Below are 21,924 nucleotides of genomic sequence, written 5' to 3' on the forward strand. Positions count from 1 at the left end.
TTCCCATTGTTCTTTTGTTTGGCTGCTGGTGGATGAAAGGGAGGGGATGATATCACTCCAAGTTGCAGTACAGCAGTAAAGAGTGATTGAAGTTTATCAGAGCACAAGTCACATGACTTGGGGCAGCTGGGAAATTGACAAGATGTCTAGCCCCATGTCAGATTTCAAAATTGAATATAAAAAAATCTGTTTGCTCTTTTGAGAAATGGATTTCAGTGCAGAATTCTGCTGGAGCAGCACTATTAACTGATTCATTTTGAAAAAAAAATGTTTTTCAAATGACAGTATCCCTTTAAGGAAAGCCTTGCATCATCTCAAAATTTTGTTTCTGTGCCAGAATGAGGGACCTGATATCCATCCCCATGCCCTGGTTACACAATTAAATGGTGAAGAGGGGGGGGGATGTGGGGAGAGCAGTGACATCTAGGAAGTGCTGAATGGGAAGTGATAGTAATTGTCTGCCCCGCCTCTATGCCCCGCCTCTATGCCTAAGGTATAGAGGAGGGGCAGGCAAATTTGATTGACAGATGAGATTTTTAAATAAGTTTACAACATCTATGGATGCTTTAATGAATAAAGAATTTGGATTTAATGTTTAATTTGAAAATTACTTTTAATTAAGATCTTTTTATGTCTGGGCGACGGGTCCCCTTTAAAGGAAACATCATTTTTATGCACAAAATACCTGCTTTCTTTATTAAGCCATTTTCGCTACATTAATTGAGCACGTCACAAACAGGACGCACAGGCCTTTGTTCCATAGACTGATGAGTCCTGGTGTCTGCAGAAACCATTTATTAATTATTTGCAAAGTAAAAATGATAATGCCGTTTATTACATTTCCCCCTTTTTGCTGCTTCATTCATCCTTATTACGGCCTGTGCCTTGTGCCTGTACAAGTGTACATTTCGCTAGGCTTGTTTCCATGGAGACTGAGCACTGGTATAAATTTAGGCAGCTTATTTCTGTAATGGCACATTCCAGTTTATATTTTTAATATAGAGTGAAATGTTGAGAAATGCAAATGGCATTTTGTGGAGTGTTGTTTACTTCGCAGCAAACCAATGTTTCAGATTTTTATGTTCCTTATCTATTATTTACCATACATGCTGCTATGTAATCTTATGCAGAATGGCCCTAAAGCTGGCCATAGACGCAAAGATCCGATCGTACGAATCGTGGATTCGTACGATTTTCGGACCATGTATGGAGAGTCCCGACATTTTTCGTCCGTCGGAGATCGGTCGTTTGGTCGATCGGACAGGTTAGAAAATTTCTGTCGGCTGCCGATAATATCTCTGCGTGTATTGCCGATCGTATGATTTTCAGAGGGAGACTGTCACTAGTGTTGTCAGACATAAGTATCGTACGATTGCCGTCAGGGGCAGAACATTGGGTGATCTGTTCTTATTTGATCGGAATGGTAAAGACTTTGATCTGAATGGTTAGTGGAGGGTCGGGAGATGGGAAAGTCCGATCGTAAGTTGATTCGTACGATCGGATCTTTGCGTCTATGGCCAGCTTAATATTGAGTTATACATTTAAAGGGCATGTGCATCCAGCATGGCCATTTGGTGACACACCCAGGGCTTACTGAATCTGCAGAATCCCTGACTATACAGGGAGGTCCATTCCAGTAGTTGTTGGAGGCTCTCATTTTTGTGGCATAAGGCTGCTAGTTGTGCCAAGTGTCACATAAGTCATGTGACATAAGAGACAATGGTGTGACTACAATACAGAAAACCCTGTAACTGGGAGACTGGGGAAGCACCTGTATCTTTTACTCTCTACCTCCTGATTTTAACCACACTTTCCTATCTGTGCAGGGAGGGATTGGGGGCTGTACGTTGTAGAGAGGGCACAGACATTTGTTTCGAAGGGTGACTGGTGCAAGTCAACTTATGCTAAAGTTGTGGTTCGCCTTTATGTTAACTTTTAGTATGTTATACTATGACTAATTCTAATCAACTTTTAAACTGGTCTTCATTTTTCTTTTTTTTTTTTTTTTTTATAGTTTTTTGCATTATTTGCCTTCTTCTGACCCTTTTCAGCTATCAAATGGGGGTCATTGACCCCCATCTAAAAACAAATGCTCTGTAAGGCTACAAACGTATTGTTATTGCTACTTTTTATTCTTCATCTTTCTAATCAGGCCTCTCCTATTTATATTCCAGTCTCTTATTCAAATCAGTGCATGGTTGCTAGGGGAATTTGGATCCTAGCAACCAGATTGCTGAAATTGCAAACTGGAGAGCTGCTGAATAAAAGTTAAATAACTCAAAAACTACAAATAATAAAAAAATGAAAACCAATTGCAAATTGTCTTAGAATTTCATGTTCTACATCATACTAAAAGTTAATCTAAAAGTGAACAACGTTCCAACACTTTTTGAGTAAAGTTGTTTTGAGACGGTTCTGCCAGAAATAGACTTTTTTAAATTACTTTCTAATTTCTATTTGTGACCATTTTTATAATATTGAAGTTTCATTTTTCACCTTCTTATGTCTTTCTAAAGCAGCTGTGGGATGGGGAGGTGCCATCTATTCTGTAAACTGTTCTAATTGATACATTAGTTGATACATTTGTTATCTCTGTCCCTGCTAAGCAGAGTCCCTGGGTTTCATTAAAGGGGTGGTTCACCTTCAAACAACTAGTTGGTTTCAGAGAGATCACCAGAAATAACGACTTTTTCCAATGACTTTCTATTTTCTATGTGTGACCATTTTTCTAATATTGAAGTGTAAAGTGTCATTTTTCATCTTCTGAAGCAGCTCTGGGAGTGGGGGTCGCCGACCCTGTGAACTGTTCTAAATTGATACATTTAGTTGATACATTTCTAATCTTTGTCCCTGCTGAGCAGAATCTCTGGGTTTCATTACAGGCAGCTGTTAGAATTGATACAATATTTGCTAATATTCCAGAGATACTGCTGAGAAATGTATCAACTCAATGCTGCAAAATTGTTTAGAGTCTGAACCTGAATTACTGAGCTGCCAGACTCAGACACCAGAGATACGAATATTCAACTTTAAACTTAGATTATGGAAAAACAGTAAAAAAATAAATAATGGAAAGTAATTGAAAAAAGTCTTTATTTCTGAGGAACAATCTAAAAACAACTGAATTGGAAAAAGTGTTTGGAAGGTAAACAACCCCTCTAAAGGCAGCTGTTACAATAGTTGCTAATATTCCACAGATGCTGCTGAGAAATGTATCAACTACTGTAGCAAATTGTAACAATTCAGACTGCTCCTGGATTATTGAGCTGCCAGACTCAAACACCAGAGACCAGGAACATTCTTCTGGGAAAAAAACGGTAAAGAAAATAATAATTGAAAAACAGTCTTTATTTTAGGGATGCACCGAATCCAGGATTCGGCCAGGATTCTGCCTTTTTCAGCAGGATTCAGATTCGGCTGAATCCTTCTGCCTGGCCGAACCGAATCCTAATTTGCAAATGCAAATTAGGGGCAGGGAGGAAAATCTTGTGACTTTTTATCACAAAACAAGGAAGTAAAAAATGTTTCCCGTCCCACCCCTAATTTGCTTATGTAAATTAGTATTCAGGTTCGGTATTTGGCCAAATCTTTCATGAAGGATTCAGGGCTTCGACCAAATCCAAAATAGTGGATTCGGTGCATTCCTACTTTATTTCTGGAGATAACTCTGAAAATAACTGAACTCAAAAAAGTGTCTTGAAGACGAACATACCCTTTAAAATAAGCAAAATTTTCTTATGGGGCCTAGTTGCACTTTGAAGGCCACTTTTTCTCAAAGAGAAAAGTTGTGTATATATATTTGCTTTTCCTAAACCTTGTCATCTCTCTATTCTCCTCTAACTGATATTCCTGTTCCTTAGTGCTTTGCTTAGTCACATGAGACCCCAAATGTTCCTATTCACCCCCTATCTCTGATCTCTCAGATCTCAAGTTTTCTTGTATAGTGCTCTCAAATGTTGTCATTCCCCCATCTTTAGGGCAGAGACACACCGTCAGATTCGGGGAGACTAGTCGCCCGGTGACAAATCTCCTCTTCTTCGGGGCGACTAATCTCCCCGAACTGCCTTCCCCTTCTTCTGGCAACTTTGGAAAAGGAAGTGGTCCGATTGCCATCCTGCTGGCGATTTTCATTCTAGCTGGCGGGAATCTAGGGGAAGGCAGTTTCAAGGAGGTTAGTCGCCCCGAAGAAGAGGAGATTTTCACTGGGCGATTAATCTCCCCAGTGTCGGACTAGCCCACCGGGAGACCAGGAAAACTCCTGGTGGGCCCTCCTTCTCACCATTTGGCCTGTTTCATTGTCATTACCTACTTCTGTATGGAAACAAAGAGGCTAAATGTATAGAATTATAGATTATTGAATAAAAAGAAAAAAGTGATTTGGAGAATAGAGGTTGAGAGAGGAGAGGAAAAATTGTTTTGAAAGTGGACCCATGGTCTAAGGTTTTCTGGTGGCCCCCTGGCATCCCAGTCCGACACTCAATCTCCCCAAATCTGACCATGTGTCTCTACATTTAATGCACACACCAAGAAGCATTATGTTTCAGAGCAGATTACCCTTCTGATCTTTGGTTATGTGTAAGCCTTTTATAAGGTCTGTGGCCTACAGAGAGCCCTGTTAAGTAGGACCTGCTCCTCTATGCAGTAGTAGTTACAGGGGTCCCTACTCAGTGGACAAGTTACTAATCTGTAGTTGACTGGAGCAGAGAAGGAGGGCTGCCGTATGGAACGTTGAATTTTGCAAACCCTTTGTAAATGAGTACCCTTTGTTCATTGGTTATTATCAAAAAATGAGGTCATAGAGTATTTTAAAATAATTTGTTTGTATTTCTGTTTGCAGACATTTCAGCAATCTTCATTACAGCACAAATCAAAGAAAAGGAATAAAGGTAAGAGGAAGTAAAAGTTATCTTGACTTAGAAGTATTTTCTGGAGGATTCCTATTAGATTAGACAATTGTCAATATGTCTTGAAAATGTGGTGAATGGTTGAACATGTGCTCAGCCCTAACATTCATAATCCAGGCTGGAGCAATCCACTTCCAGCATATTGTTGTGCATGGGAGAAGGGGGGCTTGTACATCACATGCTGGCACTTGATGACTTAATGGTAAGGTTTGAGTCTCTTGTGTCACTGTTGACAGATTCCCATTGAAAACCAGTGATCAGTTGTCTAAATGAAGCATTTGATGGCTGCAGAGGAAGTTGACAGCAATACAGAAGCAGGGTGTCTTCCTTTCTGTATTTCACATGCGCATAAACAATAACAAGTGCGATATAGTAATGAGCTATGCAATATTTCAAGCCTATATACCAATAAAAATGGCTTCCACTCTGTACGTGAAGCATCCGATATATTTCTCAGTAAGAATGTATGTAGATTGTCTTAAAACAACATTGATTTTTCTCTATTTGATGTTTAATTTCCCTGAACACACCATGAAGTTAAATCACATATCTCTCATGTTGCCTTTCTTTAGCTCCAAACGATTCCATGTTATTCTGAGAACTGCTTTATTGCATTCAAGCCACAAGTGTTCAATTACCGCAGCCTGAGGTCTTGATATTGAGATCATTAGTCAGGAACATTGATTATACGTTTGGTTAATATTTTCGTAGATTTTGGCTCATGCTTGTGATCATGGCTGAGCTGGGGTGCAAATGCAGTTTTGAGAAAGAATCAAAGCCTGTGTGAACAAAGGATCAGTTAAGAGTTGAGTAATATTCCCCCTAGAACCACCATGTTTAAAGTATGTGCCGGGGGTGGGAGAATATTCCAAAATCCTTTAATTTGTCCATGCAGTCTCCTAATTGCATTTTCTAGGACAGACATATTGAAGGGGTTGTTCACTTTTGAGTTAACTTTTAGTATGATATAAAAATGACATTCTGAGATAATTTGCAGTTGGTTTTCATTTTTTATTATCTGTGGTATTTAGCCGTTTAGTCTGCAAAATCTCCAGTTTGTAGTTGGTTTCTAGGGTTCAAATGACATTCGTAACTATGCATTGATTTAAACAAGAGACTGGAATATGAGTAGGAGAGGGTCTGAATAAAAAGATTATCAAGAACAATTAATGTGCAGCCTTACAGAGCATTTGTTTTTAGATGGGGTCAATGAGCCCCACTTGAGAGCTGGAAAGAGGCAGAAGAAGAAGATAAAATAATTCAAAAAGTATATAAAATAAATAATGAAGACCAAATGAAAATTTGCTCAGAATTGGCCATTCTAGAACATAATAAAAGTTAATATAATGGTGAACCACCCCTTTAATTCTGCCTAGTCTGTGGCTGTTGTGTTCTTATAGGAAGCGATCCTGCTCAGTTAGGGCTTCTTGCTCTTGATTTAGTTAGGTATCTACCATTTCTGAGAGCTAGTGATGGTCGGATTTATTCGCCAGGCACAAATTCGCTGGGAATTCTTGCAATTCGCAGACGGCGAATACATATGCGAAAGCGCTGCAAAAATTAGCCGGTGCAATTTCGCAAATGTTTCGCAAATTTCCTGAAACGCCCCAAATTCGCCCATCACTACTGAGAGCTCTTTCAGTAAAATATTAATGATGGTGGACACCCGAGTCTTTTTGCCCTTGACCTTGTAAATAAAGGGTTAGATAGGACTGACTGTATTTGCTTAATTTTGAGCTACTCCACTTCTATCAAATGCAAGGACGAATGTTATCCAGAATGCTCGGGACCTGGGGTTTTCCGGATAACGGATCTTTCCATAATTTGGGTCTACATGCCTTAAGTCTACTAGAAATTCATTTAAACATTAAATAACCCCAATAGGCTGGTTTTGCTTCCAATAAGGATTAATTATATCTTAGTTGGGATCAAGTACAAGATACTGTTTCATTATTACAGAGAAAAAGGAAATAATTTTTAAAAATCTGGATTATTTGGATAAAATGGAGTCTATGGGACACAGCCATTCTGTAATTCGGAACTTTCTGGATATCGGGTTTCCGGATAAGGCATCCTATACCTGTACTAGGAACTTAATAGGTCCTGGCAGCAATGTGGCATGTAGCTAACTCCAACCCCTTTCATTTGCCAGGGGAAAATGTGCTTTAAACAATATATTAACAGTAATAGATGTAAATGTTGGATATGCACTAGCAAGTTTTATGTAATCAAACCGAAATCAGTTGCCATCTTTTTTTTCTGATGCTGGGTTCCAAACAGGAACTGTGCAGATAACATGACTTGGATCGGAAGATACAGCATGACCTTTCTTAGTAAAGCCTGACAGCGTGCTTGTTAAACTAAGAAAGACTGATGAATGTATTACTGGAGTGGCAGACAGACATAGCTGGAGGTTATTTCTTTTTATCATAAGTCACCAGCTTCTTAGATGCCACTTAAAATAGACTTGATTTGATGTCTCTTATAATCCAAAGTAAATGTAATTTCAAAATCAGTACACATCACACACTTTTTAAGGAGAAGCATTTGTACCAATACAATTTTTCTTATACTATTTTGCATCACTTGAGCAGTTTAAAGTTATTTCTCTATATACTATTAATTACTTGTATTTGTTTAGATATGGTTTTAAAATGAGCCAGAACTTAAAAATATGGTTTTATATATATAACATAATTGTTTTTTTTAAATTCAAATATAGTCACATCTGTTTTCTGTTTTAGTGACTGAACTGTATTTACATTCTCCATAATTAAGGCTTTTCTGAAAGTAATTGCCTTAAAAAATGTATAGCGATGAAATGTTTCGAAGCGTATAAGAAGGTAGCTGTCCACATGACTAATTTGTTGAAAACAGTGAATTCTAATTTGCCTTTAATAAAAATGGTATTACTGTATATTCAGTATCTGTCAGTAAGACAATATCATAAATACTGTTTTTGTGTGTCTGACATTGGTACTATATGGCTAATTATGGATTTGCACTTGCAATGTAGTTATTTCTCTATTTACTAAAACTTATATTCATTTATATATTTTTTTTTAAAAAATAAACCAGAACTTGAAAAATATGAATGTGTTTACAGATTCTGCATTCTGTCACTAGGTGGAGAATGGAGTGGGAGCTAACAATAGCACTTTTCTGCTAAAAGCTTTGGAATATGGCATTGCTGCAAAGGCATCAAACATCACTAAAACAGCCCTTTTAACATTCACACAGTTTTAGTTAAAGTACAATACATTGGAGTATATTGCCTCCACACAGACTCTCTTCAGTTTGGAATCGAACTTAATGGGGTTTATGGTAGGGGAATTCATAAAATAGACATAACTGCTGTGCTAAGCTACTAACTAGGAAAGTCCATCCACCAAAAGCATCAAAATACAGGTTTTCAATTAGAATGAGGTGTGTGAATGTATGTATATCATATGCAGATATGGGATCCATTATCTGGAAACCTGTCATCCAGAAAGCTCTGAATTACAGAAACACTGTATCCCAAATAATCCAATTTTTTTAAATTGATTTCCTTTTTCTCTGTAATAATAAAACAGTACCTTGTACTTGATCCAGGCGGAGATATAATTAATCGTTATTGGAAGCAAAACCAGTCTATTGGGTTTGTTTAATGTTTACCAGATTTTCTAGTAGACTTAAAGGAGAAGGAAAGGCTAAAATTAAGTAAGCTTTACCAGAAAGGTCTATATAAATACACCAGTAAACCCTCAAAGTAATGCTGCTCTGAGTCCTCTGTCAAAAGAAACACAGCATTTCTTTCCTTCTATTGTGTACACATGGGCTTCTGTATCAGACTTCCTGTATTTAGCATAAACCTCCAGGGCATGGGCTTGAGCATGCTCAGTTTGCTCCTCTCCCTCTCCTCCTACCCTTCCTGCTGTAATCCGAGCCCAGAGCTATGAGTGAGCAGGGTAAAACTCAGGCAGGAAGTGATGTCACACCAAGCTAATATGGCAGCTGTTATCCTAAACAAACAGAGCTTGTAGAGCCCTTTATTCATGTATGGTAAAGCATTCTGCAGAATAAATATAGTGCTATAGCTTCGACTATTGTGGTTATTCTGTTGCCAATAAAACTGCTTCGGTAGCTTTCCTTCTCCTTTAAGGTATGAAGATCCAAATTATGGAAAGATACATTACCTGGAAAACACCAGGTAATACCAGGTCCCGCGCATTCTGGATAACAGGACCCATACCTGTAATATAAAATATAATTTTTTTAAAAGGTTATTGTATCCATTGAATATGTCTGCATTGACACTGAAATATCCTTTCTGAACTGTTGGGCACATCATTGCTTCTGCTATACTTCATTTCTGTTAATATGTGCTGCACTAATCTGCACCGCTCTCTTGAAGGTCCTGTTTCTGGCAAAAGCAAAAGGCGAATATCATGTAAAGACCTGGGCCGTGGTGATTGCGAGGGATGGCTATGGAAGAAAAAAGATGCCAAGAGTTATTTCTCCCAGAAGTGGAAAAAGTACTGGTTTGTTCTAAAGGACACGTCGCTTTACTGGTACACAAATGAAGAGGTAATTCTATAATGTTTGTAACTGATTTTAAAGGAGAAAGAAAGGTAAAATTACTGGGGGGAGGATCAAAGTTGGTAGGCTCTTACTAGAGAATCTAGTCGCTTATCTGCTACCCTGGGATAGTGCACATCTTTTACCCAGTGCCAGGCAGGGGACAGATAGTGGAGCACTGTACCGTCATGGTCTTCTAGGAGACTCCCAGCTGGAATCTAAATTTCTCAACTTTTACAATACAGAACTTGAAATTTCTGTACCCAAACTGTTCCCTAGACTGGTGCGTATTTTGAAGAAGTGAAGTGCCAACCTAGGGATAGCAGGTAAGCAACTAATAATTGTGGGAAGCCTAATAACTAGCAGCCCCTAATCATTTTTCCTTTCTTTTACCTTTAATGTTACAACTGAAATTATATTTAAGTAATACTGTGTAAACATTTATATATTTTTATAGGTAAAATTGTATTCATTGTTACGTCTTTTTAAATTTTACTATAAAGCTGTGTGTTTTTTTGTTTTTTTTAAATGCTAGCATATTCCCCATCATTGTATTACATGTATGGGATCTGTTATTCAGAAGACTGCTATCCCGAAAGCTCCAAATGGCAAAAAAGCTCATCGCCCATAGACTGCATTTTAATCAAATCCAATTTTCAAACACGATTTCCTTTTCCTCTGTAAAGATTAAACCATGCCATGTACTTGATTCCAACTAAGATATAATTAATCCTTATTAATCAACTTAAGGCATGGAGATCCAAATTACAGAAGGACCCCATATCCAGAAGACCACAGGTCCCAAGTGTTCTGGATAATAGGTCCCATACCTGTTTTTTTTTTTTTATTCTAAGACACCTTGGGAGGTAGTGTAATAAAAGTTGGGACCAGCTCTTTGTAGCTATCTGTTGATTGTTTGATAGGAGTTATGAGACTATGGTGCCAATTTCTCAACTATTATTACGTTGCACATGTAATAAACTGTAAACCTACTGGCCTATTAATCAGCTTTGATGTGCAGGGTTCATTATAGAATAGAACAGAGGGTGCTCCCAAAGGCTGTCAGTGGGATTATGGGGGTGCAGTCAACCACAGCTAGAGGTTGGACATCTCAAATTGTGTACATTCCCAAATACTCACTAGGGGGTCAAAGCCATCCTACATCACCTGGGTCCTCCCCTTCTCTCGCTACTCTTTGATTTGCGATTGTGGGCTTTTTTGACATGTGGGAATTAAAATGAATGGTTGTTAGAAGCCTTATAGTAGCTTGGGACTATACCATTTTTTCCAGGGGTTGAACTACCCCCACAAATCCAAAGTTGGATAGCACTGATTAAATAGTACACCATGGGTAATAACATACTTGTTTTTCATATCTTCTGTTTTTATAAACATCTGTACCAGAACTGGTTTTTTTTTTAAATTCAAATAAAGGCACACCTGTTTTCTGTTTTAGTAAATGAACTGTATTTACATTCTCCATAATTAAGGCTTTTCTCAAAGTAATTACCTTAAAAAATGTATAGTAATGAAATGTTTCGAAGCGTATAAAAAGGTAGCGGTCCACATGACTAATTTGTCGAAAGTAGCAAAATGTGAATTCTAATTTGCCTTTACCAAAACGGAGATATATTCAGTATATGTCAGTAAGACAAAATGTATAATTCAGTGAATACTATTTTTGCGTGTTGATACTGTACAAGATTTGGAAGTCTTATGAGGGTAGATTGGGAGCTGGGGTTTCCCTAAGAAGTGGGGTAAGAAGTAACACGACTAATTTCTACTAAAACTAGGGATGCACCGAATCTGCTATTTGGGATTCGACAGATGCCCAGAATCCTTTGTGAAAGATTCTGCTAAATACTGAACCGAATCCGAACCCTAAATTTCATATGCAAATCAGTGAGGGGGAGGGAAAAAACGTGTGTGGCTAAAAAAATTTTACTTCCTTGTTTTGTGACAAAAAGTCGCATGATTTTAAGGATTTGGTTCAGCCAGGCACAAGGATTCGGCCGAATACCGAACTGAATCCTGGATTTCGTGCATTCCTAACTAAAATGAACAGTTAAAAAATATTGATTTGACCATACAAGGATGTCTGCTGAGTAGGTTAAAATCAGTGATTGAGGCCAGAGTCAAGTTGTTTTTACTGATGCTGCCTTACTCTTTCACATAGTGGACAATATATCACATACTCCAAATGTTCAGGCATTCAAGTGCTGAATGTTAAAGGGATACTGTCATGGGAAAACATGTTTTTTTTAAAAATGCATCAGTTAATAGTGCTGATCCAGCAGACTTCTGCACTGAAATCCATTTCTCAAAAGAGCAAACTGATTTTTTTACATTTAATTTTGAAATATGACATGGGGCTAGACATGTTGTCAGTTTCCCAGCTGCCCCCAGTCATGTGACTTGTGCCTTGTGCCTTTAGGATGGAACTACTTTCTGTCAGGCTGTTATTTCTCCTTCTTAATCTAACTGAATCAGTCTCAGTGGGACTTGACTTTTACTATTGAGTGTTGTTCTTAGATTTTCCAGGGAGCTGTTATCTTGTGTTAGTGAGCTGTTATTTAGTTACCTTCCCATTGTTCTGTTGTTGGGCTGCTGGGGGGAGGGAGGGTGGTGATATCACTCCAATTTGCAGTACAGCAGTAAAGAGTGACTGAAGTTTATCAGAGCACAAGTCAAATGACTGGGGGCAGCTGGGAAACTGACAATATGTCTAGCCCCATGTCAGATTTCAAAACTGAATATAAAAAAATCTGTTTGCTCTTTTAAAAAATGGATTTCAGTGCAGAATTCTGCTGGAGCAGCACTATTAACTGATGTGTTTTGAAAAAAAACGTTTTACCATGACAGTATCCCTTTAGATGATAAAAAAGAGTCTAGGAGCCCTTTGTTAGACCGAGGCTATAAAATATTCAACATGTACACTGTAGGTAAATTACATTTTTGTGTTTTTGTATCAGTTGGTACAATGTACTAGGGTTATACTGATTCTAAAATTTGGCTTTGCCTAAATCCCAGCACTTTTTGAAGGATTTTGATTTTTTTTAGGATGTTGCAGTATGCAAATTAGTCTAGAACTATTTTAGTATGTAACCCAATATTTTGTCATTGGTTGAATATTCAGCCAAATACACATTTTTTTCTACATTTTTGTCTTGCGGCATGCTAATACACCTACAAAAAATATTATTACAGAGAAAAAGGAGATCAAATGGAGTCTGTAGGAGATGATCTTTCTGTAATTCAGAGCTTTTCGGATAACAGATCCAATAGCTGTACCTCCAATAATTTAATATTTTTCCTTTCTGTATCCTGACACTTTACAGTAATAGCTCTCTGTTCTGGAGTTCTTATGTCAGCTTACTTTTGTATTCATCTTTAGTTTGACTCTTCCTTATTTCATTATTACAGCTTTATTTTGTCTAGGCCCTGCGCCAAAAACTGTGGGGCTGCCCCTCTGGGTAGACAAGGACAGGTGGCAGGGGGGGTTCAGCCTGAATGCCACTTAGGGTGACAATTTTGGAGAATGGTTATTTGCAGTCACAGATGTACCTGAAATACCAGCTTTATGATTTGTTAGTGTGAGATATGGGGAGATTGTTGTCCATGATATTCTTAAAACTATGACTGACGCTGTCCCCGTTAAAGGTCCACACTTTTGTCAGGGGCCTCCTTTGCTCATATTTTACTGTATCTGTACTCATTTAATGAGCAAAGGAGGCCCCTGACTAAAGTTTTGACTTTTAATGGGGGCCCTGACTAAAGTCGGTGCCATGAAAGTTGGCCCTGGCTAAAGCTTGGACCATCAAGTAGGTTGAGCTGAAAAGGTTATATCTACAATGAAAAGAACTGGTTCTTATGTATAGGGCTCTCATCCCTTTAGCAGTTTTCAATTCATACCACAAAGGATTCTGCTGACTCGTTTGCATTTCTGAAGCCAGCTTTTGTTTAAAAGGTGTAAATAAATGTATTTTTCTGACTTTATCAATAAATAACCTTTAATTTTCTTGTGACGGTACATCTGAGTGATTCATCTGTTGATGTGTGTTTATTCTCAGGAAGAAAAAGCTGAAGGCTTCATCAGTCTGCCTGAATTTAAAATCGATCGAGCCAGTGAATGCCGTAAAAAATTGTGAGTATAGATGCCAAGGATATTCATGGCTGGGATGCCATTGTTGAAATTGGTAAAGTGAGTTTTATTGCTTTTGGTTAAAAGCTTAAATGCTATCAGTAAGATTTTTAAGAAACTTTATGCAAAAATGTTAATATTATATTTCATATTATTTTATTGTATGCTATGACATATTATTTCACTTTATGACATATTATTTCACTTTAAACAACTGCTGTTGTTTGTTAGGAATAGTGCTATTGACTTTTGAGGTGTGTCCTTTTATAGTTGTTGTTTTTACCTTAAATAATTTGTGAATCATATGACCATTCTCAAAAAAGTGTTAATAATAATGTAGAATAAAGGTTAAAAGTCTCATGAACTAATGCAATCCCTCTTTTCTTTATTCTTGGTAAAAATACATTTTTTTTGGAGCATGTTGTTAAGAATTTGCCCTGTTGTTCGGGAGAAAGAGCAGACAGGGCCACCTCAATAAGGAATATTATAATGGAGTATGAAGCTCAGAATAGGGATAGGCATGTGCCTAGGGTGCAATGGTATGGGGGCACTTAAGGTGGCCATACATGGATAGATCCGCTCGTTTGGCGATGTCGCCAAACGAGCGGATCTCCCTCCGATATGCCCACCTTGAGGTGGGCAATATCGGGCAGATCTGATCGTGGGCCCTAGGGCCCAACGATCGGATCCTAGCATTCGGAAAACGGGCGGTCGGATCGCGGGACCGCATCAACGAACAGATGCGGCCGCGATCCGACGGGATTTTTAAACCCATCCGATCGAGATCTGGCCGACTTTCGGCCAGATCTCGATCGGGGAAGCCCATCGGGGGCCCCCATACACGGGCCAATAAGCTGCCGACACAGTCTGTCGGCAGCTTTTATCGGCCCGTGTATGGCCACCTTAACTTATTCTACCTGCATTTCCTTAGGTTCAGCCCCTATCTAAGGCCAGTATGATACCATAAAAAAAGACTGTGAAAAAATATTTAAAGGACGTAGAAAATCAGAAATATGCCACCAGAAGAAGAAAAAAATGAAATACAATATATACGGAACAAAACAACCTTAATTGAATCACCTATTTAAAAAAAAAAACAAGAGCAAAAAGCAAGAGTGTAGATGCTTGTCTTTTTATTTTATTTCATTGCCCCTGTATTGAAGGTGTTAATCCTCTTTACGGTTAAATGAACAAGCATTGTCTGTACTTATCTCTGCCATTATATCTTTATACACGTTTCAGTTCAGACTTGAGAGCACCCAATTAAAGGGCCTGATTAGTGTGCAGTCACCCATTTCTAACCTGAAGGCCAATGCTGTTTAGTCTAACTTTGCTGCAATGACAGTTGCCCAGCAGGGACATGTGGGGGTTAGAAACAGATGATTTTGACGAACATGCTCTAAATTCAGCAATTTCAAAATAATTGATTTGCAAGCCCCCCATTTTAGAAAGGACGTTTTACCAGTTAGACTATTTTGCAGATAATGAGTTCTCTACAACTTGTAATTGTAGTTTATGGTATCATATTGTTTCTAGTAGTAATGTTATCTTTATATATTCTTGTTTCAAACACTGCTGCTTCTTGCCCCATTTCTTTCTAGTGCATTTAAAGCCTGCCATCCCAAGATCAAGAGCTTCTACTTTGCTGCTGACAACTTGGATGATATGAGCCGGTAAATAAAACAGAACCCGTAATTGTTATTTTATTACTGTCTGCTTTTGTAGCTGGTGAAAGATTGATGATTAAACTCGCCATTTCATTGGGGAGCTGAATATCACTATTGATTGGCTGTCGAATATTTTATGAAATAAGCCTCCTAACCATATCATTAATTACTTAGAGTAATTCCAAAGTGGGGGGGGCTATGGCATATCTTTGTGGACAAGGAGGTTTTTAATTTCAAAAAGGAAGATGCTGCCATATATATTTGCTAAAATATAGCAACTTTCCAAATGATGCTTCTCCGCTGCTGTTTTCATAAAACAAATCATTGTAGCCCATGTTCTCAGTATCTAGTTGGCAAATATATAAAGAATAAATATCCATCAGATACTGAGTTTTGCAAATTTTGTTTATTCAATGTTATCAACTAACACCCTGACCTCAGTGACGTAGCTCCCACTGACCGGGCCCGGGTGCAGGATGTGAATCCAGGCCCCTCCGGAAGTGGGTGTGATCTTCTTTGGACAAACGCGCATGTGCAGGTTGATCTTCAATGAGACACCAAGCAGCCCCAAGGTTGTGTTGGCCTGTGTGCATTCACACCACCGGTAGTTACACCACTGCCTGACATGGTCACCAAGTCAGATTTCATTTCTCCATCTTTACTCAGCCCCTTTGCATCTTTTATCATTTTGCCATTTCTGGTTCTGATTGATTAACATTTTCTATTAACCCTTAAAGGACATGTAAACGTACCACAAAAAATGTAATCAGTGAACAGCCTCTTTGAAATATTTAAATACCTGCCACTCTAGTTGTTAAAAGTTTAGTAGTAAGGTGGCAGTATCCACTTAATCACTTACTGGGGCTCATTTATTAAAGCAACGCAGCGCATAAGTGGACGCAAAAGATTGTCTGCGCCATCACAAGCGTGATCGCTAATATATTTGCGTGATATTGCGCATAACACAGAGCTTTTGCGATGGTTTTGTTTATGCGCATTGCGCAAAAGATTGGGCATTTATGTCGCAAACAATGCCGTGGTTGTTAGGGGCGTGGCTGTGGGCGTGGCTACAATGCGCTTGCACTGCGGCCGTCGCAGATTTGCGTCTGTATATGTGCAAAACTGCACCCGGGCAACAGCACCACAATTTTTACGACTGCCTCTTCGTGGCGTAATAGTAACGCTCTTCAAAATGCGCATTCCTGCCCAGCTGCGCTAGTATATTCACATTTTTGCGTTTCATGTTGCTTAAAAGAGAATTTTATATATGTGTGCAGAGCCACACTGCTAAACTGGGTTCTGGCAAATACAATGGTGCTGCTGTTGGTGGGGATGTTTGTTAACTCAAAGTTAACTCAAAGATGAACAACCCCTGTAAAGTGCATATTAACCACGCCTTCCACCCAACATGTTTATATTGACCAAGGTTCCTTTAAGGGTATCAGGTAGGCGAAACACCTTTGCAACCAAACAAATATTAGCACAGAAACAAATGCAGATGCGTCTAAGTGAACGCAATATGCGCAATGTGTGACGCAACTAATTAAAGCAGCGCATTCATACATGAACACAACTAATCCTTACCTTTGCGGTATCTTCCTGTGCGCACAATTTATTATAAGCACTGCGACAGCTGATACGCAGTTTCACACGTCGCACCTGTCTGTGTCTACATTAGCGCACAAATTGCACTGTTAAGGTATCGTGCACTACATTATTAAATACTCGCATGCGCTGGGCAAATGTAAGGCCACTGCGCTCTTTTTAGCGCTGCGCTGCGTTAATAAATGAGCCCCAGTGTTCCTACTCCTCCTCTAACGCACTAGGCCCCATCCCTTGGGAATTTACTTTGGCTATTCGCTACTGAGCATGCTCAGTTCTTCTAAACTCAGATTACTAAATACACCTTCCAGTCTAGCAGCCAATGAAGAGATGGCATTGCTGTTTTCCATAGAAACTCTGCACTCTGCTAGAGAAACATATTTTTTCTCCTGAGCTCAGCTTAATCAAAATCCGGTGCTGGTGAATGAAGGGGATTTATTGAGTACAAATTATGCAGTTTGTCTGGGGTAGATGCACCCAACATATATACATAGTACGAGAATGTAGGGATTTACATTCCCTTTAACAAACAGTTAGATCTTTGCTTTTTTTATAGCTAATAAGAAAACCCCCTCTTCCCCAATACATATTAAAGGAGAAGGAAAGGTTAAAACTAAGTAAGCCTTATCAGAATGGTCCATCTAAATACACCAGTAAACCCCCAAAGTAGTGCTGCTCTGAGTCCCCTGTCAAAAGAAACACTGCATTTCTTTCCTTCTATTGTGTACACATGGGCTTCTGTATCAGACTTCCTGCCTTCAGCTTAAACCTCATTGCCCTGGGCAAGAGCATGCTCAGTTTGTTCCTCTCCCCCCACCCCCTCCCTTCTCTACTGTAATCTGAGCCCAGAGCAGGGAGAGACTCAGGCAGGAAGTGATGTCACACCATGTTAATACTGCAGCTCCTATCCTAAACAAACAGAGAGTTTCTAGAGCTTTTTACTCAGGTATGGTAAAACATTCTACAGAATAAATATAGCATTCTAGCTTGTACTATTGCAGCTAATCTATTGACAATAAAATGCCTCCGTAGCTTTCCTTCTCCTTTAAGTGCTTATTGTCAAGGAGACAAAAGGATGGAGATCCCTGCCCCATAGGGCTTACAGTCTAAATTTCAGAACATGTGAGTGCCATTCGTATTGTGCCTTACTGGATTTATACAGTCCATCTATAAGCAGCTAAATAAGAGCACCACCTTTATGTATATTCCGTTATACAGCTACATCCGTGGGCTGAATCAGACCTGCCTGGATCGGAATAATCAGGTTAGGTGTCACAATTTTTTAACACAAAACATTGCTCAAGCAAAGAAAAATGGATGCTCAACCATGAGATTTCTGAAAACAAATATGCAGGATAGCGAAAAAGTTTTTAGTAAATTAGTAAAAGGTAAAAAGGTCTAGTTGCCCCCATTGGTCAAGTTAACTACTGTATGTCATAATGACTCGCTTCACATATATTAAATGGCATTACCAACATCACATGTTTCCAGTTGTTCAACATATCGACATTGTCTGCCAAATATGTCACATGCCCTTTTGAATTTGTGAAAGTCAGGGCCCAGGGGATGCTGCCTATGCGTTCCTCTTGCAACCCGACATTTAGACAATCACAGAAATAGGGCCATTATTACATTTCACAGTATTATGAGCAAATTCCATTTCAGGTTGTCATGGATGATCATGGCATTTTACTGCCCACTCTTTCAGAGGGTTGCAGACTGAAAAAGTCATTTTATAGAATATGAAGAACTGTTAGACTTCAGAGCTTACTTCTTGACAAGAGGAAACAGGTGGTTTGGAAATACAGTAATGACCATCATAGAAACGGTGACAACCCTGAAAATTAAAGCTTGGAAACCGTTAACTGGGTTATTAAAACAGCTTGGTTCAGCAGAAAAAAACATGGCTTTCCCATCTGCAATTGTTTTGTTCAGCTAGGATCATCATCCTGCTATAACGATGAATAATTATACTCATGTAGTTGCTTTTCCAATGGGATTCACATTGATTGACAGTCAACCAGCAATTACACTCGTATTCTGATATAATGATTATATGATGATTATATGATGAGTTTTACACCTGGCTTTAAATAGCTCCAGAGAAGTTGACTTTGCTAAAGTGTTGGAGCAGCTTGACAAACAACAAAAGCTATTGAAAATTTCATGCTCCTGATTATCAAAAACTGCTGATGATGGTCTAACATATATTTGCATGCATATATATTCCTTATAAATACAGATAAATAAGATTCCAGTCTTTTCAGCCACTGCCTAGTACAGAATGCTGACACTAAGGGGCACATTTACTATGGGTTGAACATCGAGGGTTAATTAGCCCTCGATATTCGACCATCGAAGTTAAATCCTTCGACTTCGAATATTGAAGTCGAAGGATTTACCACAATTTGTTTGATTGAACGATCGAAGGAAAAATCGTTCAATCAAATGATTAAATCCTTCGAATTGAAAGATTCGAAGGATTTTAATCCATTGATCAAACGATTTTCCTTCAATCAGAAATTGCTTGGAAAGCCTATGGGGACCTTCCCCATAGGCTAACATTGGTGCTCGGTAGGTTTAAGGTGGCGAAGTAGGGGGTCGAAGTTTTTTTTAAAGAGACAGTACTTAGACTATAGAATGGTCGAATAGTCGAACGATTTTTAGTTTGAATCGTTCGATTCGAAGTCCTAGTCGATGGTCGAAGTAGCCAAAAAAATACTTCGAAATTCAAAGTATTTTTTATTCTAATCCTTCACTCAAGCTTGGTAAATGTGCCCCTAAGGGGCAGATTTATCAAGGGTCGAACTTTGTAGTAATGGGAGTATTTTTGAACTCCCATAACTTCGAAATTCAAAGAAAAAAAGACCAACCGAAATTTGTTTAAAAAAAATCAGGTTTTTTTTCTGCGGGTGAATACGCTGTATTCGATTGTTCTGAATGGAGTAAGATCGTATTCGATCGAATTAGATTCGAAGTATTTTTCAAAAAAAACTTTGATTTTTCAGAGTCCACCAATTGACTCCAAATAGGTTCTGGGAAGTCCCCCATAGTCTAAAACAGCAATTTGCCAGTTTTTAGATGGAAAATGGTCGGTCGAAGTTTTAAAGAGAAGGTACATGATAAATTTAGATTTTCGAATTTTTTTCAAATTGAATTTGGACTATTCCCTAGTCGATGTACACTAAAATAGTTCGAAATTCAATTTTTATTTTTTTATTTACTTCATATTTTTAGTCAATACTTTTGAATAGCTTGGGGGTCTATTAGCTGAACATTCGTCTTTCCTTACTAGTGTATATTATATTTACTGTTTACTTATTAGAGTTTATAATGTCAGAGAGTTAAGGTTTGGTGTTGTAGTGTGAATATTGCAAATGATGAGTTTGTTTGCGTGTATGTAGCCAAAGGATGACGTATTGCGGGGTTTTATGAGAAAAAACTGCTGAGCATACAACCCTACTGTTATTTGTAAAATGTAGGGATTTGCAAGAGATTTACATGCCGAAGACATAAATGAAAGCAATTGGCATGGGCACTGCAAATGTCAATGTGTTTCTGCGACAAGGCACAGCTTTCAGTGCCAGGTGTCTGTTGCTGAGAAATGAGCATTGATTCAAAGCCTCATCATGAAGAAAGCCTTCATTTTATGAGCTCATAAAGAAATTAATATAACCTGTTGCTGTCCCCTGCAGAGGGCTTGGAGCAGTGGGAGGAAGGCTCAGCCTGAAGGCCAATTCGAGTTAGAATTGGAAAGAATGCCTATTTGTTATTATAGATACACCTGAAGCTTGAAGGTCAGTAAGGGTCAGATAAGTCATCAGTATCTCAGTAAGCTATTGCTGAATAACTCCAACGCCAATTTTCCTTATATCTGTATTTAATTAATGAGCTAAGGGGATCATTATGGGGTACCCTGACCAAAGAATGAATCATTAAGGAGGACCCTAACTTAAGGTTGGGCATTCAAGTGGGACCCTGACAGTAGGGTGGACATATATTTGTGCCTTGACCAAAAGTTGGACCTCCGACAGGGACCAGGCTTAAGGTGGGACAAGTGGTGCTCTGACCATAGGTTGCTGTTTCAAGTGGAAACCTGACCAAAGGTTGGGCATTCAAGTAAGGCATGAACTGAAAAAGTTTGACAACCAATGTTTAGATGCATCTGAATTTAGCTAAATGTAATAGGGGATGGGAAAGAGTGCAAATCTGCCTGATGGAAGTTTAAGAAGGATATTCCCATTGATATTGTGAAATATTTTGTCATTGATCTTCTCTCAATTTTCTTTGTGACTTTTACCTGAAATGAAAGGAGAAGTAAGTTAAAATCTCTGAAGGGGTGCCAAATGTTAAGCACTCCCCAGTGATTATAATCACTTACTTGATACCCTGGCCCAGTGCTCCTGTTAGCAGAAACTGTACCCGCCCAGGGTATTTATGTAGAAGCTTGCTGGCGTTGTCTTCTTTTCTTGGGAGACAGTGAGGCTTTCGCTCTACTGCCCGTGTACCTACCAAGACAGGAGAGACAGAAGACGGAAGAACCCGAACAATTGAAATGATGATCTTCTTCAGAAATACCCTTGGTCGATGCAGTTTTTAGCAAACAGAAGCACTGGCCCGGGTATCTGGTAGCACATGATAATCACTTGGGGGTTTTCTAACATGTACCCCTTTATTTAAATTTTAGTTATCCTTTAACAATGTTCTCTGGTTGTTGGAGTCCACATTGTCTACATTATACAAATAAATCACTTTGGCTTCATCACGGACCATTACTGGATCTTAAGACGAGTATTTCCTACTCCCAGATATTGTAGTCGGATGACCTCTTGCAGATGACGACATTCAATTTGTTAAAATCCGTTAAACTTTTTCTGAATTTACAGCAAAACAATTGTCCAGAGCAGAAACAAGTTGTTTTTGGTGAAAGCTTAGGTTTTCATAGAAACCGTTTTCCCGAGGTACTGGTTATAAAAAAAAGAAGTCTGTTAGAAAAGAACGCTATAAATAATAAAATGCTATAAAGGTTATGCACCATGTTCAGACAATT

General features: G+C 38.6%; 1 protein-coding gene across 7 annotated transcripts in view; it reads left to right on the forward strand.

Annotated features, from left to right (window-relative positions):
* Positions 1–21,924, forward strand: part of cnksr2.L (connector enhancer of kinase suppressor of Ras 2 L homeolog) — a 205,617-nt gene that overhangs the window by 153,849 nt on the left and 29,844 nt on the right. For all 7 annotated transcript variants that reach the window (XM_018245021.2, XM_018245025.2, XM_018245020.2 and 4 more), the window contains 4 exon segments: positions 4,838–4,886; positions 9,301–9,473; positions 13,535–13,608; positions 15,207–15,278. In XM_018245021.2, the coding sequence (XP_018100510.1) occupies positions 4,838–4,886; positions 9,301–9,473; positions 13,535–13,608; positions 15,207–15,278 (368 nt within the window).

This window comes from Xenopus laevis, chromosome 2L (genome assembly GCF_017654675.1).
Source record: "Xenopus laevis strain J_2021 chromosome 2L, Xenopus_laevis_v10.1, whole genome shotgun sequence".
Classification (NCBI taxonomy): domain Eukaryota; kingdom Metazoa; phylum Chordata; class Amphibia; order Anura; family Pipidae; genus Xenopus; species Xenopus laevis.